Below are 24,124 nucleotides of genomic sequence, written 5' to 3' on the forward strand. Positions count from 1 at the left end.
AGCTTGAACATTTTTATTTTCAGAATTACTTGTACAAGTTTTATTTATGTATCATCGTTGGCATTTAAAAGCTATATTTTCAGGACCGTATGTTCTCAAATGAAATTTTGTGGATACTATGACTAAGGCTATAAATTGGTCAGGTTGACCCGACCCGACCCGCTTAGATCCAATCGAACCCATTTTAAAAGACTTGTGGGGCCGGATAGGATTCTAAAATAAAAACTCGTAGGGTTTTAAAATTAGACATGTTCTATTTTTATGGTTGGGTCTAGGTTTTCTGAATTCTGACTTGATTTGCTTCGACCCGATCCGTTTGAAATTTGGGCAATTTTGGGTTTCCAACCTTATGGCCCGACCCGTGTCGTTTGAAATTTTGAAAATTTGGTGGTGGTTGCTAGTTTGCAAGATAGACATTAGACTCACTCAAAAAGCAGCATGTTACTTCGATATCCTGAGTGCACTGAACATGGCAGGTGCTAGTGTTGTTAAACTTATTACACAGTAACAAGGTCCACATCATATGCTCATATATGCGTGTATATTCAGTTTTCCTCTACATTTTAAGTTTGGGAAGCTGATAATGTCTTATATGCATGTGTTGAAGTGCATCTAAATTTAAGACATACAAATTCTTCTTTTTTGAAAAAAAGAAAAGGCAAAGGTGTTCGGTCCTTTTTGTTTTCTCCGTCAGAACTCAAAGAAACCAACAAGGAGCACCAAAATATAGATAAATTCTACCCTAGCACCCAACTCATGTTATACTTCTACAATGTAGTTTTATACATGGATCCGATCTGAACCCGTCTCGAATCCAAATTTTTTGGGTTAGGATCAGGTTATACATGGATTCGATCCGACCCGAATGACTTGTTGGGTCAAAAATTATAGCCATGGATTTGACCTGATCCGATATTAGGTCCTGAACAAGAAACCGAGTTGGGTTAGGATCAGTCATGATCCGGTCCGATTAGACCTATTTACATGCCTAACTATGACAAAGAAAAAAAAGACCCTTCAATGGGTACATGGAGAGATATATCAATGACGTAAGGTCTCTTAAAAAAAAAAGAATATGCAAGAGAGAATTGCTAGGTGAGTAGGCGTATACAAGTGTATAGGCATGTAATAACTAGGAGCGTTGTGTTATGCCTTATATTAATGGCTTTTAAAAGTCAATTACTTCGTTGACAAGGTGGAAGCAGTGAAGTGAAACTAACTGCCATGCATTGATCACGAGAAATAGATTTAGGCATGTTATTATCTACTTTTAAAAACACAATGGTAACTAGTAGCGTCTTGGTTAAGAGTTAGAGTGAGATTTATACATAACACGGATAGCATTATCACAATATTGCCTTTAATATGTTACACTAGTTTTGAAATGAAGTGACTTCAATAGATGGCACATCTCTCATATATTATTGAATATCATCTATTGATTAAAATTTATATTTCTGCGCACATCTCATTAATCAAGTTGCAGAACTTTTAGAAGGGTAATAGTGTCTAATCATTTTTATATTTTTCGTACATAATTTATTACCGGAATTAGAGCCTATTCCTAATGCATGTATTGATGAGAATGAAGCCAACTAAATGAATCTTGTCCTGCTGGCAAAAGACATAACATTATTGATCTTCTTATTCATAGTCCAATCTTATTTCATCTTTTAGTTATTATGGAGCACTTGCTTGCCTTTACCGCAGAGGATACTTGAGAGCACAAGGCTCTTAGTGCAATATAGATCAGAGAAATAGCACTATCAAATCGTACCATCTTTGTCGTAAACAATGTCATGACCGTAGAATCAAACCTCTTCTTAATGCATGCATCAAGGAGAGGCATGCAACTTCAAAAAAACTTTATCCCATTGGCTAGGTACTTGATAGTATCGGTCTCTTTTTTAATACTCTACGCCAGCCGCACTTCATTCTATTACAACACTAGATTTGTTCATAAACACAATAATCCATACAAAATTGCATGAACATATGGCATTATTTAATAAAAAAATAATAAAACAATAATACAATCCATGTCTTTATTGATATTTTATTCCCTTCTTTTTTTAGGGATTTAGTTTTCAACAACCTGCGAATCCAGTTGGCATGCAGCCCCAGATTATAGCTAACTATATTGCCATACCAATCAGTTATTGATAGAAGTCGGGGGAGTGGAGCATTGGCGTTGCAAAATGTTTAGGATCTACAAATGATATTATGATTTTTTTGTTTCAAAAAAATCCCAATTATCCATTTGAATTAATTTTCTGAACTTAGAAAAGTTGAATATAATTCAAATTTCACGCCTTCAGCTCGTGGCGCCGCTACACCCCAATGGTCGCGCGGAGTGAGGAGTGCTCGCTTTAATAAGGTCCTCACGTGACTCCCACTTGGCCTGCAGAGAAATTAGAGTCGGGGGAGGGAGCGAGGGGGGGAGAGAGAGAGAGAGCGCCCCGGAGGGGGGAATTTAAACCCCGCTCCCGAAGCTAAAGCCGACGTTCGAGCCCTCCTCGGGACATCGGCCGGCGGATGCGCCCGAAGATTCTCTCGTATGAGGTTCGTTTTCCGACTCCTACAACTCCTTGGCCCCCAATAATCCCTAATTTTCTTTTTCTTCTGCCTTATTCTTTTCTTTTCTTTTTCTGTTCTATTTTTACAAGAGTCATGATATCTTTGTTCAAGATTTCTAGATTACAATGTCATAATCATAATCATTTTTTTTCCAAAATCGTGTTTTGGAGTCGAGTTTTTTTTTCTCTTTTTTTTTTCTTTTTTTATGGTCGTTGATCGAGAAAAAGGAGGTAGAATTTGTAGACCGTCAGGTCCAGTTTTTAAATTGCTTTATCCATCCACCAAGAAATCGAGCGATCATGAGTTTTGTTCTCGAGACCACGAGTCCAACTGCAAGATAGGAGATTTTTGGGCATCGACATGGACTGGTTTCGAGGTGATTACTTTGATTGGCTTTGCTTGGTGATGCGTCGAGAATTAACCTACGTCTGGATGGTCGCGACGCTCCACGATGATCGAGGTAAGGTGGAATTGTGGAAGAGAACGGGTTTTGAAATCACTAAACTACAAGCTACAAACTGACAAAACTTATCCTCGATCACAAGAGGAGCCATGACATTGCGGTAATGTTAGTCATGTAGCCTTTCTTCTTCAAATAAAATGTAGCTCAGAATTTGAGCTCATTTTGACCATTTAAAATGACTGTAATCTTTATCACACTTGGCTGGCAGCTCATTCCTAACGGCTTGCCTTTCGGGAGGTCCGGGGTTCAAATTGTGGGCATTGCTCAAACGAAAAAAAAGAAAAAAATCATACTTAATCTGGGAGCTATTTACAACTGACATTCCATTGGCAAGTTTAATACTTAATCTTCATATTAAATCTTCTTCTTCTTACCTTCAAAGATCTTAAAAAACAAAATAGTTAGAAAAGAAATCCACCAAATCTTGAAAAATTTTACATTTCTCTTGAGTTTTTTGAAACCAAACGACCAAATGCTTCCAAGTTCCTCAAAATTTCTAACAGACGAACTTAATATTAATGAATTGCATCCTATAATTCTTATAAAAATGAGGTCAAAAACTTGCTCAGTTTGCTTTTTTATACACTATATGTGGACTTGATAGATGAGCTTCAACCAGATCTCTGATACCTGTCCCTTTTTGAGTTTCTTCAATACCCTAACCTTCCAGCCTTGCCCCAGTGATTTGTGGTCGGTTTTATGGATCCTCATTCACCAAGCACTGTCAAATTTGGGTCCACTGCATATTTTGACATGCTTTAATTGGCTATCAAGCTAATGTCAACCCTTCGTTTTGTCATCCAGGCTTGGGACTGGCATTTTTAGTATTTTTTTAATAAGTTCCGTCAAAACCATAATTTCCATAAGAGCTCTTCCGTCTTTCCTATACAACCAAGAAAAGTCTCTACTGCTTTATATGTATATGATGTGCCAGGCATTCCTATATTTTGATGAGAACTGCATCATGCTCTTGTTGGTGAAATTAGTTTGTTTTAGCATCGGTGTTAAGTTTGTGCACCATCATCTGTAAGAATTCTTGATTCACTTGTTATTTTTATTTAAAGACCATCTTTTTTTTTATTGGTATTCTTTTGCAAATAGTGAAGTACGTTCCCTGCATTCTGCATATATTTCCAAAGCATTGATACAGGCCATTCTTTTCTAAATCAGTTGCTCAAAGCTGTTAACTCTAGTATGATGTTGATCAGTCATGCCATGTCACCACGTTCAGATAGCAGTAAGAGGTGCTAATTCTTTTGTAAATCAATGCATATCAAAGGGTAAGGCTGAGAGAACTATCTCTCTGTGCCCTCCTCTCATTAAAAAAAGAATAAATAAAAAGGAAACTGCACACAAGCACATGTACACAGTAAAACTTTAATCACTGTCATGCCCTACTTTGCCTTTCTACCTTTTGCTATCATGGCCCCTCTGCCGCCCATCATTTCTGTGGCTCCCCATTTGTCGTGCCTTCTTGTCTGCTTCACTTGGCAGTGTTTCTTTCTCTCATATTTGCCATGTCGCTTTCCAGAGCCTTGTGCTAGGGCTTTGTCACACATGTTGCTCCTTTCAGGTCCCTCCCTACCTTAAAATCCTACCAGGTAAGTAGACGTAATTGCATCTAACCTCTCTACTTAGAGGACGGATGAGATTAAATTCTATGCCAAATAAGTTGTAATATATATGTATTATAGCATTTCCTTGTTTCTAAGTGCTTTTTTTTCTATTATTTTTTTTTCTCCTGCATCCAAGTGTTTGAATGACAGAATATGTAGATTTAACCAAAAATAGAGTATGATGTGTTGTCGGCTACCAATTTAATAGCCAAAACCAATTCAGGAATATCTGTGCATACTTTTTATAAACATTTTTAACCCATTGGCTGAGATCTTTGGCTAAATGTAGTGCAGCTTATGTTCTATGACAAGTCTCAATTAAGGGACCTGATACCTTCAGTATGTTGTTTCAAAACTGCTGATGTAACTTTGCCCGCCAATTGGTTTAAACCTATCTTAGTGGCCTGTGCTTTGACTTGTGAAGCCCATCTCAATGGTTCGAGACTGATATTCCTTCTCTAGCCATCAAAACTTTGCCCACCAGTTATCTGCAAAACTTGCATGATACAAAAACATATGCAGTGTATGTGTTCTACTTGTAGCCAGGATCTTGCCATTTACATGATAACATGCTAAAATTTATATGCATTTTCTGCTTTCTCTTGTCAGTCAGTTTTTTTTTTTTTTGTGTGTGTGCGCTGGAACGGGCATTTCATACATCACGGGTACGAATACACCCAAGAAAATCAGAAAGCAAAAGGTCCCGAAGTGCTCCGGACATTTCTCTCTCCAGGCCATAGGTACCTCCTGAGGGGCTCGCTACATAAGCTGCCACCCAGTCGGCCGCTCCATTGGCCTCACGATATACATGCATAGCCTAGAATGTGACACCCTCCCTCCCCATCTCCCAAATGTCGCGGAGCAGGGGATGATCTCCTCCATAACTGCTCTTGTCAGTCAGTTTTCATGGAATCATATTCTTTTCTGAAATCTTTTTTTTTCCTAGAATTTTCTGCTTTAGAGCCTGTGCACCCAAGTGATCTCTCTGCAATGCTAGACGGTGAAATGCGTGATGGAGAACACCATAATCTGGAAATAGTGAAGAACCATACTCAGGTTTGTATGATCATAGTTTTCAGCATCCCTTAGAAGATATGTGCTTTAAATGGAAATCATCATCTGTTGTCATATCTTTGATAATCCATCACATAGATTATTCAATTATGTTCTGTTTTGGCATTTTATTGCCAAATATTCCATCTGTTTAAACATGTGACAGCAAAGCCGGGAGTTTTCTCATCCCTGGCTTGTTATTTTTAATCTGACAGTGCTGCTTAATTTTGTGCAGAAACTACAAGATGAATTACAAAAACTGGCATTGAAAGTCAAACATCATGAAGACAACATGAAATTTCTTAAAACTCAGATGGATAACATTGATGAATCAATTCTTGATATGCAAGGTTAGCTCAATTCTTTGTGTATCTAATATCTCTCCTTGATGCCAAATGCACTAAGTGATTCATCTCATATAGGACATTAGAGACTGAAGGTGGCGTAAGTATCTGCTTCATTATAATCTAAATGCAACAACCTGAATGATGGATCTGGAAAATCAGAATTGTAGTTCCAGTTTAGAAAAAAATTACATTCCTTTTAATTTGAGCAATAATTTTTTGTGTTTTCTTACCCCTTTTTTAATCTTGCATATATATGAAACCCAACTTTTCATTCTACTAACAAGAAAAATTTTCTTAGTCAATCTTGGAAAGTACCATTCATCAAGTGCAGCTTTGGAGCAAAACAATGATGTTTCTGCCATGCAAAGTGAGCAGCAGACAGTGGGAAAGATTTTGCAGCAGGAGAAAGCAGCAGCTGGCATAATATGCCAGATGAAAATTCGTCATGGGTTACAAGCATCAAAGTTACAATTGACAAAGGATGTGCTTGGTATTGTAGCTACACTTGGAAAAGTAAATGATGATAACCTTAGTAGGTTAGTTCGTTGCAGCGGTTCAATTTCTTCAGTTGATGGAGTAGTAGGACAACAGTAAACCTATATGCAAGTTTAGTTCTATACTGTTCAGTTCTATGATGTGACTTTCTTCTGAACTTGATCTTCAGGCTTTTCTCGGAGTACTTGGGATTGGAAACTATGCTGGCTATTGTTTGCAAGACATATGAGGGCATTAAAGCCCTTGAAAAGTATGATAAAGAAGGCATGATTGACAAGAATGCTGGTCTCCATGGACTTGGGCCGTCTATAGGGAGACTTCTGAATGGAAGATTTCTTGTCTTTTGTCTTGAAAACTTAAGGTGCGTATCCAGGAAAAAAAATTTCAGTTGTGGACTAATTTGTGCTAGACATTCATATTGTCCTTCTCATACATTTGTGGATAGTTTCAAAGATTTTATGCATGATACATCAAGATAGGTGCATTTAATTCATATGATGAAGCTGTAAGCAAGGACTTGATATGTCTCCATCTTTCAGAAAGTGGGGTTCTAAACAGTGGAATGGAGTAAAAGGATTCATATGGTTGATCCCAACTAATTTAGGATTAAGGCTTAGTTGAGTTGAGTTTATTCTCATGTGGAATAAATGTTACTAAGGCATTATGATTTTTAACCCTTTTGCAGACCATATATTGGTGAATTTGTACCTGAAGATCCACAAAAGAAACTTGCTCTTTTGAAGCCAAGGCTACCTAATGGGGAGATTCCACGTGGCTTTATAGGATTTGCTGTAAACATGATCAATGTGGACCATATGCACTTATCTTGCCTCACACCCAATGGGCATGGCCTGAGGGAGACCCTATTTTATACCTTATTTTCCCGCTTGCAAGTATATAAAACAAGAGCTGATATGCAAAGTGCTCTGCCTTGTGTAAGCGATGGTGCCATATCTCTAGATGGGGGAATGATCAAAAGCAGTGGTCTTTTTAACCTTGGTGATAGGTGAGCACCTTATGTTTCAAAGTTTGCCGATAAATTTGTTGTAATATTTTAAATTATGCTTGTTATTTTCCAATTTCATATAATGAAAGTAAATTTGTTATTTTCATGTAAATATGCTATTTGCAAGTTTTACCCAAACATCAGCAGTGGAGAACTGTCAACTTATTTTGATATGTTTTGGGCTCATGTTCTTGTTCACATCTTTTCAGTTTACATGTCATAACACATTCTTTAGCATATTTACTTCCTATAATAAATTTTTCCAGGCCTTGTATGTGACCTATTCTGCAATGATACAAAGAACATTAGAAAGCTGATCTTGTTCAATTTGTAATATTAAATATTACATAAAATCTTCATGTTTCGAGAAGTTTTAATACCTTAATGTTTTAAAACAAGTTGATAATTAGATATGTTCATGAGTTGGGCCAGGCTTTGCCCAAAGGTCAACACAATTTAGTTAGGCTCAGGCTCAGGCTCGACTCAGCCTTGCCCGCCCTTCGGGTTTACCTTCCAAGCCTCGAGCTCGGCACTTTCTTGGGCCTCAAGCTTGGAGCCGGACCTTAGGCTTCATGACCATTTTTTATTTTTTTAAATGCTAAAAAATACTTAAAATATTAAAAAAATGCTAATGTGAATGGTTAATTATTGCCAACAACTTACAATATCTATTATCCATTAAGTTTGCATACTAACAACAATTATCAATTACTACAAATATATCGAATATAAATAAAAAAAAATTCAGTCCAGGCCGGCTTTAATCCCAAGCTAGATCCCAGCCTGTTTATTAGACGGCGTATTTTCCATGCTCGGCCCGGCCCTTCAAGTCTAAAACCTTTGGACCAAACCCGCTCTAAAGAATTCAAGCTAAAGCGGGTGTGGTGGGCTGCCCAGCCTATGAATAGGTCTTTTGATAATCTAGTCCCCTTTTTTTAGCCCCTAAGTTAATTCAATACATGCAAACAAAAACATAGCATATACATAAACTAATTTTAAGAGGCTCATTTAAATGTTGATTGAAGCTCTTTTCCTATGGTATGTAATAATAAGATTATGTATGATTTACTATGCATCAATAATATTCTATATTTTTATAAATATCGATAATGAATTCTTTATGATTCAGGAAGGATGTTGAGGTTAAATTTCCAATAAGTCCTGGGATTTCAAAACCTGCAGATGTCAGTGAAATTGAGGAGAAACTCAAACTTATGAACTGGCAAAAAGAAAGGCTTGAAGAAGATGTCCAAAGAGAAGAAGCATTACTAAACAATGCAAAAAATTTATTCAACATTCAAAAGCAAGAGCTTGTGAAGTACCTCGGCGAGACTGCATCTCATATTAAACAGGTACCACCGTAAACTGATCTTTGCTTTCTTTACTTAGGAACCATATCAGGTTTGAGTAGAGGAATACTAACACTATAACAGAGGATCTAATGTCACTCAGTGCCTTATAAATTTTTGGCATTTGGACTGCGGATGCAATGCTATTGCATGCCAAAGAAATAATGGTTATTATTTTATAGAGTGGTGATAGGATTTCAATTTCATGTTGAATATGCTTTTGGATTTCTTTTCCATGGAAATCACTTCTCATAGCATCTTATCAAAGCAAAAGCCAAATCTTATTGTTCACAAGATGCCTAAAGAAGGAAAAGAAAGATTCTCAGTGGTAGTTTTGGTTTCGTTGCATATCACAGATGAAGTTTAGGTCGTTGATTATTATCATTCATAAACTTCCTTTCTTCTTAAACTTCCTTTCTTCTTCTTTCTTTTTTTTGGTTTTTTTTCCCTGATAGCATGCTTACTTAAAGGCATTCAGTGGTTAATAGATTAGGACAGCATATTGAACCACTGCAAATATCCAAATGTATGTCTTTCTTTTCCCCCTTTTCTGTATGTGGCTGTGTGGGTGGGTTTGTGTGTGTGTGTGTGTGTGTTTTTCGGGGGTTGGGGGGGGGGGGGGGGGGGGACGTTAAGCTATAGCTGTCGAACCGTATGACAAAACCCTGGTTTAGGGGATGGAGAACATAAGAGTTCATTTGGGATTGTAGGATATGTAAATTCTTGAAGACTTGAGAAATGAAAGCTGAGATCATATGCATAATGAAGACCATGATGCAATTATAGGATTTCAATGATGTTCTAAGGGCCAATTATTTGCAGATTGAGAGTGTGCTGCTGAAGGCAAGTTGTGGTTGTGTTGAATGAAGACGCAAGTTTTGTGCAGTCAAGGAGGTTGGTTTAATTTGCTCGAATTCCAATGGATGGGAGAAGACTAAGAGAGTGACCCTTGGACCACCAAAGATGGTCAAAAAGGATATAGCAAACTAGTTGCTTGGTAGATTTTTTGATCCCCTTTCTAGGATTGTTTGGAATGGAGTTTTTTTATAAGAGAAGAGTATCAGAGTATTTCAATAGATTATGGTGTTTAGGGAGGCTTGAAGCCTTATTATTTGTTAGCTTGGACCAGTGTTGTTAGGTGACTATTATGGATGCCTAGGCATTTGTTTAATAAGATTATGCAACAACATACACTTCACGAGCACATGCATTCTGCAATTATGTAAATGCAATTTGGGGCTTTCATGCTTACATGATCCCTTTGAATAGGTTTTGCCATTGGTTTCTTCAAAATTTGGGGGGAAAAAAATCCAAGCAGATGGTTGAGCTTTTTGTATCCGGTAACTTACAACTGACTTTCCTGCTATTCTCATCCTTCTTAAATTAATTTATGGGCAGCCTCTTCATTATCTGTACAATAATTACCTTAGAAGCTATCTCTTGAGGAATCAAATATACATGTTGACAAAGAGGTTCAATTTGTTAACAATCTACCCACTGTACTTACAATGCCTTGTTTATTTTAAACCATTAAATTTCCAAGTGGATCTTGTTGCCTCTAAAGGTGGTAGTATTTGGCAAGATGTCTACCATACATCCTGGCATAACAAATCTCACCTGAGGCCTATTCCCTATCTTCAGCAATAATCTCCTCCCAGCAAAAAAAAAAAATTATGCCACCTAGGAAGTAACCCACTTTTTAGGGGACATGCCAGAACAAAAGGCACAATAAGGATGCCTCTACAGAAATCCTAGATAAAAAGATCGCATTAATAAACAGAAGAAAAAATAAGAAGGCGCACCCTGCACTTTTTCTTGAGTCATGCAGTTTTTGAAGGATATTCGTAGACATACTAAACATATACTCAAAGATTTCTGACTTGCATGTGACCCTCCTCAAAAGGGCACTTTACTCTTCCCTCATGCATTTGCAGCATAATTAAAGGATATTGTTAGAATCCAATCATTTCTCAAGACTAATGTTAATCGGACATCGAGATACGGGATTTATATGTTACCCTCCTGAAATGGCAGTGCTTTGATCTCATGATGATGACTATTCTAACAATTAGAGTAGTACAGCTGAGGTCATTCGTAAGTATCTTGGAATCCAATCATTTTGATTCCTGAAAATGGGCATGAGTTAACCTAAAACTGGATTCTCCTAACATGCAGCATCATCTTCTCACTGGAACATAGGAGCTCAACAAGGGATATGTGTCTCCTTGCCTTTGATTTTGTTCTGCAGTTGCATCTTAGAAGACCTTGTTTTTCTAACACAGCATCTATGGCAAAATAAAAATGAAATTCCACATAAAGCTCCATCCCTGTTTTTCAGAGTACAGGATTTGAGAAATCACAGAAAAAAAGCACTCTAGCACCCACTGCAATTAAACTGCAGCAAAGGACCAATTTTTTTGTTTACAGATGCATAGAACCATGTGGTGGATTAAAATTCTAGTAGTGCACATTTGGACTTTCGTTTTGTGATGGGCAGGCACAATCGATGGCTGGCAGAACGGGGACATTCCGACTTGAGCTCCTTCCCAACATGACTTGAAGTTTGAGGCATGTGGAGCATCCTGAGCTGATTCAGAATTTCACATGTTGGATGGTGGTTGCTGGGTAGGGTGCTTCACATGTCCTTATTTGATGCTTGTTGCAACAAGAAAGAACTGTTCTTTCATCGGGTGCGAATGAGTGTAACAGTGGGTATGAATGGAGAAGCTAGGTCCACTTTCTTCTAACAAACCTGGAAAATGTTTATGTAGCTTACGAAACCTTGGACTAATCTGAGAAGTAACAGATAGGTCATTTCTTGGCAAAAAAAGCCTATGCCAGCTTCATCGTCCATAATTTTACCAACCTACGGCTGGCAAGTTGATTACTGCAATTCTTCTGAAAATGTTCTCTAGTGAATACAATGTGTCTGCTGCACCCTTTGTAAAGGAGGATATTCCACCCCTTGATGAAGGTCTACCTGGTAACAAATACACTTTGACAGCAGGTTTAAGTTCTGGTCTGAATGGTTTTGCTTAGCTCAGGATTTAGTTTTTCCCCCCTTTACATGTATTTGCAAATATTGGTTCTTGTTAGGCTTGTTTTGGTATGCCTTCATCCCCAAATTATAATAGCTTTTATTTTAGTGCAGTTGTTTGAATTTTGGTTTCATCACGTATAGCAAGTAGATACCAGGGAAGAATGTTGTATATTTTCATGCAGTCAAGGTTCCACCATTTATCTGAATACATTATCTTCAGACTTCTTCGAAATAATTATCTTTATGTATCTCATCAAGGGTGCCCTGAAGTTGTAAAAAATTTGGTGCTAATTAGGTTGGGCTATTTTAAGTTCGATCTGCAACCGAGGCAAGCCGCTCATGAACAGCTCAGACTTGGCTTGATGATGGGCGCAAGAGTCAAGTCAAGGCTTTGTCTAAGTGAGACAAGTCAGATAGCCCTGGGTCGCAGAAATGGAAGGTTGCTCAGCTTGTGGTTCTCTACTTGCTCCCTTTCCTTGAAAGCAGAATTTTCCAAATGAACTACTACAGAAATTTTTGGTGTGCATTTATAAGATGATAACTCGAGACTAATCATTCTACAAAGCATGATGGAAGTTTGTATCCTCTTTGTTGTATCATCATTGGTCATAATCACAATTTTTTGTTTTATGGACTGGTGTAGGGCTTATATTTCTGTTTGAGAAACTTGGTTCTTTTCTCTCTTTAGGACAAGGAGGCGATCTTTTTCTTAACAGAGCAGCATTTGTATTTTGTAAAGGCAGTCCGGATGGATCATTTTACGTCATAAGCATAGAAAAAAAGAAAATCAGATCCCAGTCCAGTCCAAATTTATATCATCATATACTTTTCTTAGCCACCTCGATTTCCCCAGTTCAGGGCTATTTTTCAGATGATCTCAAGTTTCATCTCCATTTCTACAACGCTAGCTTGGACTCGATCAGCCACCCTCTCAGACGCAACCTGGCCTCAGTTTAGATTGAACTGGCTGAGATACCAGGTTAGAGAAATGCTCCTGCATTCATGCCAGCTAAAATTTGAGGCCCGAGCTAAACCTAGCATAAGACACCATTCTAGGGCAAACTGCAGACCAGCTAAAATTGTGGGACGGTTTAAGCACAATTAGACCTCGAGTTGGCAGATGGATCCCAGCAATATTTGCTCAAGCCTGTATAGAGGTGGACCAGCCTGACAGAACCAAGTTGGACATAGCAAATTAGATCTTCTAGCCATTTTCGGCAGTTGTTTTTAGTTGAAATGCAAATTTGTTGCTGAAAAAATCTATACAAGGTACTCCTGTCCGTAGAGAGAAGGGGGGAAAAATAAAGAAGGGATTTGCCCAAAGTTGATCAATCTCCAAAACAATACTCCTATACAGCCAGAACAATATTCCTATACAGCAAGTGTATATATCTTGAAACCATCATATCGTGTACGCTCCTTAACAGGGAAAAGAAGACGAGGAAAAGAAAAAGGAAAAACTGCGATGTTGCACTCTTCCATAACAAGTGCAGCAAGGCTCATGCTGAGAGCACAACTAGCTCAAGCTCATAGGCATGTGGAAATAGAATCAATAAATAAAATAAAAGACAGTATAATTGGTAGCTTGCAACTAAAGTCAGGATGGTACTGTTTCTTCACCCAGCCCTTTGAATTGTTTGCCTGCAATAAACTAAGAGATATCATTAAAGAAATAAAACTATTACTCACTGTCCACTTACAAATAATCAGTGTTGTGGAACACGACATACTCTGCTTTCATCCCTTTAATCTCTTCGAGCCTTGCCTTCTTTTACTGCATAAAGTTAATTTAGTTAGAATGATTTTTCTAAGCATAATAAAAATATAAATCATATACACAAATCTTTCTTTCCTTCTTTGTCTAATGGCAAGCAATGAAGTATAAAAATTTACTAGTGTCCCATAGCAAACACCAATACATCCTGCAGTACAATATTCTGCAGAATTCCACTGTCTCAAAAATATCCATTCCCTTGTAATCAAGCTTTCCCAATTTATTTCAGATAGCAAACCTACTTGTTGATTACTAATCCATTAACCATGTTTGCATTGACAGGATCCAAATCTCTTCATTATATTCCATACTCCCTGCAAGTCTGCTAAATATATGAAAGAATATCCTTTTATCCAGTTATGATATTGGAGGCACCACTAGAACTCCCAATGATGAAATTGAAATCAACTACTTGTAACTTTCCATGTTGCCTCTCTAATGGCCAACATCTGTCCACCAGGATATCCATGTTTTTACAACTCCAGCCTAAGCCCATGATTCTGTTCCTGCATTATTATAAGCTATGGTTCCACAACCCATTTTTTGGCTTCTCTTGTGAATGTAGTATTAATTTTAATCTTGAATTCACACTCCTCTAGTCAAAACAACTAGACCAATTAAATGCAAGTAGTTTGATCAGGTAGTGAGTTAAATCAACCAAATTATCAACTAGTTTTATAGAGTCTCACTTAAGATCAAGTGCAAAGCACCAAATATTCTGTGTTTAATAGAAAAACAACCTTTACACACACACACACACACACACACATATCTTATAGCTTTGCAAGCAACTTTCTTGTAGGCTTGAGCTTTGTGTGCCATGGATAACTGCAGATTAAAGGAGGCCCTATTAGATAATTGATTTTGTCTGTGAAACTTAACACAGTTCTTCATTTTGGGAAGTTTGCTTAGCTGACAAATGGGATTGGAGTTGTCGATGTGGATAGGGAATTACAGTTCTAAAGAAAGAGAGAGAGTATGAGAACATAGGTCTCAATGTAGAGAGTGGAACAATCTTCAAGACCGAGGAGAGTTTTTGATGAGTCGAGAACATATTTGAAAGAATATGAATGGCGAGGATAGAATCAACATGATCTAAAAAAAGTTATAACTAGCTCTGGACATAAATTGTTGGCACTTTTATATATCGTGTAGATAATATTCAATTATTGAATAAGATGAGACAAAGGTATTTAAAAGAAAATAATCTGTCTTCCTTGATTATTGATGTAATATATGTAAAGGGATACTCCTAGGAATACAAAAGACCCATAAGGTCAAGGAAGATTCAGTATGTTGACCTAGATGGATGGTAGGAAGTTGCAAAGTGATACATTGACATTATATCTAGGAAAGTTTGTCTTGGAGAACTAAGATATTATCTTTATGGATTACAGGCATATCTCTGTAATTATTGGAAAACAGAACTTATTCTATATCAACTAGGCCCTGGATGCACCTCAACAATGTCCTTCCTCTCTCCACTATTTCACTCATGGTTCGCAAGCAGTAAGCAATCAAAGCACAGATACCGGACAGTGAAATGTAAAGGCAGAAGAAGAGAACAGAAGGGAATGGCTTGCAATTTCAACTTTCAACAACCCTATGGTTGTTTTTTTCTTTTAGAAAACTGAGGTTATAAAACTTCATGGCCCAGACAGAAGGTTTTTTATAAAACTGTCGATGCTTCAATTTGCATGCATTCATGCATGTTAGCTCATGAGAATACAATATTCAGATAACAGACAGATATACTCTCATACATGCGTAAATAGACAACATAGTTAGATAGTCTTATACATAATAAATAGATATATTGTGCTTCTTATTTTAAGGAAAATAATTAGTGTTAAAGAATAAAGAGTCTCCCTGTTATTAAGGACATTATCAATCAATCAATCAAAGGTATTTGCTAACTTGGGAAGTACATCTCAGGTAGCCATAAACATCTAACAAAACTAAATGACAAGAAAAGTAAGAAGCCAAACTATACTATTTTATTTGGGATCTGTTCATCACAACCTGTAGTACAATGAAAACTGTGATTGCGGATTAAAGACAAAGTATCAAAAAGCAGATAAAAACATAAATGTGTAAGTGTGACCCAGGATACCTTGATTTAGCCTTAGCCATGCCTTCTGTGGGCATCTCTCTTTCTCCCCTCCCGAATGCAACCTCATCCATATTCTGTCCACGCCGCCTATATCTCCCACCAGATGCCACAAATCCAGGGCAGGGCCTGAAGGCCTTTATGGGCCACCAACCAAAACCAGGGACAGTAGCTATGCCACCTTGAATCCTCCCATCACCATTGCAACCCCTTTCAATTTCCTCTCTTCCACAGGTCTTACACCCCCTTAAAAAATAAAACTTTACACCATAAATACTTCACAATATCAATCCCATACTCTCACTAGGTTTGCAGGTTCAATGCATCAACCAGTCTAATAGCACATTGAAATATCACAGGCTGATTTTTCTAATATTCTTTTGAGAAAAAAATGTTTCATATTATTCAAGCATGGTTAAATGATTGGAATGAGTAACAAGGAAATGAAACATTTGGATTCATAACCACTACAAACTAAGTTTTAATGTTTTATGATATTGAAAAATGGCACTGTACTACCACATGCTAATGATTCGGGATACCAGCTGCCTTTATTGTGATGGACGTAGCCAATGCAAGGACCATAAGCACTCCAATACTGACAGCAGGCCACGGAGCTCTTAATACTCTGCCCCTTTCTTACAGCCGTTCGGTACCCACTCAGTAATCGATCATACTTGATGGCTTAGAGAAGCTCAAAAGTGATAACAATAAGAATATAATGATAGGCTTGCTGTTAAATCATTATGAGTGTTAAATAACAACTACCCTAGAAAACCAGCTATGCAAATAAACCAAAAGAACCAATCCCAGAAGCTGTACTGTCTTCAACATAAATAAATTATCAAAATTACTTGGCGGGAGGGAGGAATGGAGGGAGAGATGCTTCCAATAATCCAATATTGGCTTTAGAACAAATGGAAATTTACAGAACATATCAATTGTTTCATGAAGAAAATGCACAAGATTGCTTTAAACAATCGAACAAATCTGTAGAAATGAAAGAAGCTTAAATCAAGGGCTGTTAGAATATACAAAAATTGGAACTTCCATGAGATCGAAGTGAAAAAAATACAGCTCCCAATTTCCAAACAAGCACCATTTCAGTACGACTTAAGCTACTAGCATGAAGCTAAAGATAACATCAATCAAACAAGACAGAGATAAATATTTTAATAGTGGTAAAACAAGAAAAAAAAAGCATAGGTTGGAATCGAAACAAAACCCCGAAAAGAAGTAGAGGACGACTCAACTTTCCAAAATATATCTGCATTCTCATGAACGAAATCAGTTGAAATCCGTTGCAAGATTTAACCTTTACCAAACACCACAAAGATTTAACCGTTAATTTATGGAGGCACCTGAATTGAAGGGCCTCTGTGGCGTCGACGGCCGGTTGGGCTTCGGCAGAGGAGACCCCATCAGGTGGAAAAGGAGGGAGAGCGGAGGAGGTCTCTTCTTCTTCCTCGGCGACGATAGGAGACGAAGAGGAGGAGGAGCAGATAGTGGATGTGTGGAGTGGTTTTATCAGGATGGGACGAGCGCGGGAAGGTGGAGTGGGAAGGCGAGGGAGGAGAAGAGGCTGGGGAGGCGGGAGGGAGAGAAACGTAGCCATAGCCATTAAAAAAAAGGAGAGTGGAGAGGAGTTGGAGATATTATAGGATTAGGGTGTGTGATCGGAGAAACCTGAGGGGAAAAAAGATTAAAATTTTAAGGTTCCACCGAGATTTGAACTCGGGTTACTGGATTCAGAGTCCAATGTCCTAACCACTAGACCATGGAACCGTCGACGATCTTTGGTTCGAGCCAAACATTAATGTGCTGTCCTATTTCTTATGGTTGCCTGCTTCCCGCCTCGTGCCTCCCATGAGGCCGTGAGGCTTGGAATCAAAGAATTTTAAAACCTCCGTTGTTTATAAAGTTGCGAAAAATAAATGAAAAGAGATAACGAACGAAATTTCTCACACTTATACTGCTCGTGAAATTCCTGGTCAAGCAAGAATTTTTTTCGAACTTCAAAACTGGTAGGTTTTTGAACTTAATGTTCAATGTCAAGTCAAATGATGATTTACCTTGCAGCAAGCAATCAAAAAACATTCCACGTTGGTTTTCAAACTATTAGTCTGATCTTGTTCTGATGTCTTCAAATTGTAGGCTAATGAAAAGCATCATGTATTACACTATTACTATTAATGACGTGATGCTATTATTCATGACATGAATCAAAGAATAAGACGAATCAGGTCATGAAACTATTGTGGTTGCTGAAAGACCATAAGCATCATAAGTGCAATTGCCCATGACTAATATACTGCACATTTTCTTCTCCAGGAACAAAAGTGACTGGAAGATTTGATGAATTGGTAATCATGTTCTGGATTATACAGCGCCAATGGCTACTTCCCATGCCTACCCATCTGAGCTGAGGCTAAAAATTTGCATCAATCTGGAAAGTAAGGAGTGACTACATGAAGCTATACATTTTGCTCTGTAAAAGAGTTTAAACTTCAATTACTATTGGACGTACCACAAATTGAGTAGTATTTGAAATTTAGAAGAAGCCAATCTTCTCTTGCTTTACCTTGTGAACACCATCTATAAACATCTCGTGAAAGTTGTCACCATCCTTGCGAAGTAGTACTAGCTTACCTTATGATTTTATTTAATTTGATCTGATTTCCATGTGTAGCACTTAAATTGATTTGATCTGATTTCCATGCGATCGAACAAAAAAGCAATTGGCTTGAATGTATTCATACCTACTCATGAAGGGGATTATTTCTTGCAAACAAGAAATGGTCGATCTCAAATTTATGGACTCTTCTCTGGAGCCGGTTGTCCATGTATTTTTTATCACAGTCTCATCAAAGATATCCAACATATTTTCCCAACTTCATGTCAGAAGAGACATGATTAATCTAGCATTGCTTCCAAAAATGTCATCCTCAACAAATCAATGGATAAATCAACGACAAAGAACCAGAAACAAAGTTTGGACTTTGAAAATAACATTTAGGCAGCACAACAAAATAGGATACATCGATAATTATGGAAAATTGGAATCACATGCCCAAAGGCATCTAAAATCCACCCAATACAAAATCACCAAGAGATACAAATTAGTTTCTAGGCAAATTATTTGTATACAGTATGATCTAATGTTCATCATATTACATGTATTACCACAAAATAGCCGGGGAATTCTCTACATGGAAGGTACCCAAACTGTCTACATGAGTCCATGCTAAAAGAATCCTCATCCATATACCATATTCCCTTCCCAATCCAGATTCAGAAACAAAGTGTCAAAAGACCACAAAACATGATGTTGTAACCAAATCAAATCACAAGCTTCCTACTTGATTTCTCTCACCCTCTCTATGAAGCATCATGCGGACTCTGGCTGCCATGCTCCGGTGGAAGAACTGCTCTCTCGACAGCGCCCTCACGTGTTTTAAGTACGCATGAAAAGGCATGCATCCCTCAGTCGCCGCCCGATCCAACGCATAAATGGTGTCCTCCAACGCCAGGTCCATCGCTGCGCATTCCATCATCTTCCTCGAAGACACATCAGACGGCTCGAATACATCATCAATGCTCACTTCCCTTTCCTTCCATCTCCTTCTGATGTTCCCCTTGGTCTCCCGTACCCAACTCTCCATCACATCCGTGTTCATCTGAGTCACCTGAAGCTCCTGCTCCAAGTTGTCCCTCGCTTCCTCCAATTCCCTCGTTCCACGCGCGATCGCCTGTTCTCTTCGCTTCAACTCCGCCTGGACTCGAAGAAACCCCTCCATCTCCGCCTCCCGGCCGGCGAGGTCCCGCTGCACCATCTCCAAGATCCATTTCACCTCCACCGGATCATTCCTGGGCTTGGGCTTAGTGTAGAGGGGTGGATCGAGGCTAAAGAGGAGGGAGAGGGAGGGGACGAGGTCGGCGAGGTTGGAGGCGGGGTAGCGCCAGGAGCGGAGGTAGGCGGCGTCGACGGCACCGGAGGGGTCGACGTGGGCGTGGCCGGGCCTTATGAGCGTCCCCCGGACGGGACAGAGGAAGACGGCGGGGGGAACGTGGGGGTAGGCCTCCAGGAGCCAGATGGAGGCCGGAAGGTGGCCGCCGGAGGTGGGGATGGTGCCCTCGGCGCGGAGGAGGATGGTGGTGCGGCCGTCGTTATAGGTGAAGGCGGCTGCGGAGGGGCGGAAGGAAGGGAAGGCATCGGCCAGAGAGACCAGGTGGTGGCGGATCAGCCACCGGTCGTCCGCCGCATAGGGCAGCGCCCCCCCGCCGCGGTGTGAGAGGGCGGCGCCCAGGTACCGTTGCAGCTCCCGCGCGTCCGCCATGGCCGGGCCTCACGGCGGTGTAGCCGTTGGTGCCTTGGTGGTGGGGAGATTCATACTTCGTTTTATTTCGGTCGTCTTCTGGAACTCTTATCATTCAGTTGCCGGCTTCCTCAAAAGTCAATAACAACCTAACGTTCATTCCTCCTGCTGCCATCTGTACATCGCCGTGGAAAGGGAAGGCATCGTTTTGTTTTGTTACATGGCGCAAGCAAAAGCGACCGGCAAATATCAGGCTCGAACTGAGGCTATAAAAAATCTGAGAGACTTTGAAAACACTCACCTCTCCATTGCTATCCTCATAATGATGTTCGCATAGTATTTCTACCTGTCAACATAGCAAAAAGGAAGAGTCGCACTGCTATTGATGTTGAGCAATCGTAATGCAGTGTAGACGCAAAGATGATGGTGGATTCGAATCGTAATTTAAATGTCTCTTTATTGTTAATTGAAATATGAGAAATCACTTTTTTTTTAATAGTTGTTGGCATAGTAAAAGTCTCGGGATCATTGATTGGTGATCTCCCCTATGTTTAACACACTTCGATCTTTACGATGGAGACGAGCTCACACGATGCAGGCCGTTCGCAAGCTTTGGTCATGTCGTAATCCAGACGGGACAAATTCTATTTGGAAAAAAAAACAGAGCTGCTCGTGATAAGGATTCGTATGAGCTTGGAATGCTTCATGGATTTCACAAATATACTTGTAAAAAAGCGTCATTCTCAGATTCAACGTAGTAGTTAAGTTTTATATTCTTTATCTAGAATGCATCAATATTTAATTAAAAACATGTTTTTTTTTATATTATGAATGATGATTGAAATAGAATATAATATATAACGTCTCTCCATATATTTGCATTTTGGCCTTGATCAAGTTGTTTCTCTCTCACACACATATATATATATATATATATAGGAGGAACCAAGATTTCTACCGAGAGAGAGGAGACAATAATAATAACTTATAATTAAGGCCGTAAATAGGTCGAATCGGGTCCTGAGTAATCCGATCCGACTCGGTTTCTTGTTCGAATTCTAATTTTGGACCCAGATCTGATTCGGTTGAAAATCGGGTCGGATCCATGCCTACAAATTTTGACCCGACGGATCATTCGGATCGGGTCGGGTTCAGATCAAGGTCCGGATCTGTATAATTTTATATTCACAGTTTCACTATATAATAGTAAATGACATCAAGTAATTTGTGCCCTAATTTTTTTTAAAAAAATAGACATTTTACTAGATAAGCTATATTCCCATGTTCAAATTCGACATCCTCTAAATTCAACGAGTCAGTCCCAAGAAATTCTATAAAAAAAAATTTGACCCAAAAAAATAGGGTCGAGTCGGGTCCAGATCCGGGTCGAAATTGGGTGGACCCGATCCGACCCGAAAAATAGAACATGTCCAAATTTAGAGCCTGACCCTCGCGGGTCCTAAAATTCGGGTCATGTTGGATCTTATGCAGATCGGGTCACGGGTCGACCCGACCCATTTGCAGCTTTACTTATATCCATTTGTATCTTAAATTTTAAAAACTTTATTTCAAGTGCCGAAAAAATGGTTTTTTTCCTATAAGATAATATATTTTTATTATGAGGAGCCCACGACCCAGCTCAGCATTAGGCACTGCCTGTGGAGCGGCGTGCCTTGCTGTTAAACATACCCCCTGTTTTCCTCCAAACATCGTACATATTTGCCCCCTCTCTCCACCACCCGGCACCGCCTTATATAAAATAAAATAATTGTTATTGTATTTTGATAATAAATTTTATATAATATTGGGTTCATCTATAGGTATTGTAGATTCTGTTAGACCCTAATTAGATGATTATGGTTGATACTTTGTTGCTTCTAAAATATCCTAGAGGCTTAAAATAAATTAGTAAAAGTGAATGAGATTCCAAGAATTTTTAGAAATTATTCTAGAACACTATCGCGGTGCTAGTTTGATATACCTATTATTTTTGGTTGTTAGGTTCTGAAAGTATCCATGTAGTTAATCTAATTAATTATTAGTATTGTGAGGTAAGTAACGTTTTACATTTCAAAATATTTCACTGCAATATTTAAAAAAAAATCGTATGCCATATAATGTGCAAGTTATCATAATTTCAAATTTGATTGCATAATTTTTTTTCTTCAAATATATGAATTCGATTCTTGAATTTCTTATTATTGAGCATGTTTTATAAATAATCTAAATTGACGATTAGTATATATTAAATCACATTTTTTAAATTAGTTGTGCTATTTTGTTATCATGCTGTGCAAATCCAAATTGTACGAATGAAAATTTGATCAAGAAAGTAAAATTCTATTTGTTGAAAATACTCTAATAATGCAGGTGATACGTTTTGAATATTATTGTAAATTACACATAACCAGAAATTGAAACAATTTTATTTTGAAAATGCCTAGATGATCCTAAAGATTGTAAATATTTGAAAATGCCATTCTAAATTAGATATATATATTTCTAACTCTCAGCTTGATTATGCTATGGACTATGTTAATAAAAATTATACATCGGCATATATAACTGGAGCTTTAATCATTCTGGCCCCACCACAATGATATACATATATATATATATATATTGAAAATCCTCTAATAATGCAGGTGATACGTTTTGAATATTATTGTAAATTACACATAACCAAAAATTGGAACAATTTTATTTTGAAAATGCCTAGATGATCCTAAAGATTGTAAATATTTGAAAATGCCATTCTGAATTAGATATATATATTTCTAACTCTCAGCTTGATTATGCTATGGACTCTGTTAATAAAATTTATACATCGGCATATGTAACCGGAGCATTAAGCATTCTGGCCCCACCACAATGATATATATATATATATATATATATATATATATATATATATATATATATATATATATATATATATATATATATATATATATATATATATATATATATATATGGTATTCTTGCCTCATAGGGGGCCTAAATGGACTGGCCAAATTCTTTTAGCATATATCCTTTTAGCATCTTACTAGATGGACTGCCCAAATTCTTATGGCATTGTCAACCGCACACGCATATTCAGGAAATGGAGTCAAATCTCTGGTGCATGTCCTCCAGCTGGCTCTGATTCAAGTGCTTCTCAAGAGTCTCATTTCATGTCCACTGGATCTCGTGAAAGTGATCGAGGCCTGAATCTTGTTCATGGTAGTGAGCACGCCACGATGGTGGATGTTTCCTCCAAAGAAGATAGCAAAAGAGTCGCTGTGGCTGCTTGCAAATTTCTTCTTGGCCAAAAGGCATTTTATTTGGTTGCTTCTAACCAAGTTGCAAAAGGAGATTGCAGTGTCGTAACATCGGTCTTACCCAAATTCGTGTTGATTTCAGTGTGGAGATAGAAGGGGAAGCGACAACTACGGAAAGACAGGCGTGGAGATGGAAGCAATGTCTGCTGTAGCTGATGCTGGCCTCCCCGCATACGTCGTGTGCAAAGCTGCTTCGAAGGAAATTTCTGTTATTGAAATCCATCTTAAGCATGAGACGGAGGAAAGAGCATGGATTGGTCCAGAAAACAGTGATTACTTGTCTTGTCAGTCACCAATTTTTATGTTTGTGAACAAGAGGGATGGAAGTGACTGTAAGGCTCAACAATGGTTACATCAAATGCGAATCTTGTTCCCTATGAACCGCTAATTGATGCATAGTGAGTTTAACTATCTGTCATTCTTTTGTTTGTGTTTCCGGAAACCTTCAGCAACTCATGAGAGTGTGATTGTGATGGAAAAGAATTAACAGCATATCTGCAGTCTTTGAGAAGATCATGAAAGGAGGCAACAGCTTTTCTTTGAATATTGTCGCTGCTGCTGGAGTATGAGTGTAGAAGGAAGCCATCTTTTTCATGGCAACTGAAGCCAGTCTTCCAAGATTGTAGCTCAGCATTGCTCATAGTCAGACTCGATGTTT

At 38.3% G+C, this 24,124-nt stretch overlaps 3 protein-coding genes, 1 non-coding gene and 1 pseudogene across 17 annotated transcripts; 2 read left to right on the forward strand and 3 right to left on the reverse strand.

Annotated features, from left to right (window-relative positions):
* The first annotated feature begins 2,371 nt into the window (after positions 1–2,371).
* Positions 2,372–12,576, forward strand: LOC103702511 (protein DEFECTIVE IN MERISTEM SILENCING 3). Of its 12 annotated transcripts, none has more exons than XM_008784974.6 (8): positions 2,397–2,562; positions 5,603–5,712; positions 5,945–6,059; positions 6,355–6,592; positions 6,721–6,912; positions 7,237–7,557; positions 8,687–8,909; positions 11,404–12,576. In XM_008784974.6, exons 2-8 carry the CDS (start codon positions 5,647–5,649, stop codon positions 11,464–11,466), a joined length of 1,218 nt encoding a protein of 405 aa, XP_008783196.3. In that variant the 5' UTR covers positions 2,397–2,562; positions 5,603–5,646; the 3' UTR covers positions 11,467–12,576. The 12 variants fall into 12 exon arrangements, 11 of the variants coding, with proteins under 11 accessions (XP_088578376.1, XP_008783197.3, XP_088578375.1 ...); XM_008784976.6 differs by having other exon boundaries at positions 12,242–12,576; XM_088722248.2 differs by lacking the exon at positions 11,404–12,576 and adding an exon at positions 9,729–10,103 and having other exon boundaries at positions 2,399–2,562.
* A 666-nt stretch (positions 12,577–13,242) lies between these two features.
* On the reverse strand, positions 13,243–17,516 carry LOC103702585 (uncharacterized). 2 transcript variants are annotated; one of them, XM_088722252.2, is made up of 4 exons: positions 17,084–17,516; positions 15,834–16,076; positions 13,677–13,720; positions 13,243–13,597 (listed from the first exon to the last, which is right to left on the reverse strand). In XM_088722252.2, exons 1-3 carry the CDS (start codon positions 17,449–17,451, stop codon positions 13,684–13,686), a joined length of 648 nt encoding a protein of 215 aa, XP_088578378.2. In that variant the 5' UTR covers positions 17,452–17,516; the 3' UTR covers positions 13,243–13,597; positions 13,677–13,683. The 2 variants fall into 2 exon arrangements, with proteins under 2 accessions (XP_088578378.2, XP_088578377.2); XM_088722251.2 differs by having other exon boundaries at positions 13,243–13,587; positions 17,084–17,515.
* Positions 17,517–17,543: 27 nt separating this feature from the next.
* On the reverse strand, positions 17,544–17,615 carry TRNAQ-CUG (transfer RNA glutamine (anticodon CUG)). The gene has a single exon. It is a non-coding gene; the product is annotated as a tRNA-Gln (tRNA).
* Positions 17,616–18,953: 1,338 nt separating this feature from the next.
* On the reverse strand, positions 18,954–20,253 carry LOC103702512 (protein ELC-like pseudogene; annotated as a pseudogene). The gene has a single exon (XR_015987307.2). The product of XR_015987307.2 is annotated as a protein ELC-like pseudogene (transcript).
* Positions 20,254–23,196: 2,943 nt separating this feature from the next.
* On the forward strand, positions 23,197–23,854 carry LOC149753543 (uncharacterized). The gene is made up of 2 exons (XM_089923557.1): positions 23,197–23,460; positions 23,549–23,854. Exons 1-2 carry the CDS (start codon positions 23,197–23,199, stop codon positions 23,852–23,854), a joined length of 570 nt encoding a protein of 189 aa, XP_089779683.1.
* The last annotated feature ends 270 nt before the right edge of the window (positions 23,855–24,124 follow it).

Source organism: Phoenix dactylifera, chromosome 5 (assembly GCF_051530095.1).
Source record: "Phoenix dactylifera cultivar Ajwa chromosome 5, Ajwa_hap1_PhDact_Kaust_v1.1, whole genome shotgun sequence".
NCBI lineage: Eukaryota > Viridiplantae > Streptophyta > Magnoliopsida > Arecales > Arecaceae > Phoenix > Phoenix dactylifera.

Excerpts from the sequence above, each read along its gene's own strand:
- LOC103702511 (XM_088722242.2), top strand. The coding sequence starts at position 2,938 with ATGGACTGGTTTCGAGGTGATTACTTTGATTGGCTTTGCTTGGTGATG. Across the intron at positions 3,038-5,602 it reads GACGCTCCACGATGATCGAG|AATTTTCTGCTTTAGAGCCT; the intron begins GTAAGGTGGAAT and ends TTTTTTTCCTAG. Across the intron at positions 6,593-6,720 it reads AATGATGATAACCTTAGTAG|GCTTTTCTCGGAGTACTTGG; the intron begins GTTAGTTCGTTG and ends CTTGATCTTCAG.
- LOC103702585 (XM_088722252.2), bottom strand. The coding sequence starts at position 17,451 with ATGGCTATGGCTACGTTTCTCTCCCTCCCGCCTCCCCAGCCTCTTCTC. Across the intron at positions 16,077-17,083 it reads ATGCAGATATATTTTGGAAA|GGGGTGTAAGACCTGTGGAA; the intron begins GTTGAGTCGTCC and ends TTATTTTTTAAG. Across the intron at positions 13,721-15,833 it reads ATGGCTAAGGCTAAATCAAG|TAAAAGAAGGCAAGGCTCGA; the intron begins GTATCCTGGGTC and ends AACTTTATGCAG.
- LOC149753543 (XM_089923557.1), top strand. The coding sequence starts at position 23,197 with ATGGACTGCCCAAATTCTTATGGCATTGTCAACCGCACACGCATATTC. Across the intron at positions 23,461-23,548 it reads AATTTCTTCTTGGCCAAAAG|TGTGGAGATAGAAGGGGAAG; the intron begins GCATTTTATTTG and ends TGTTGATTTCAG.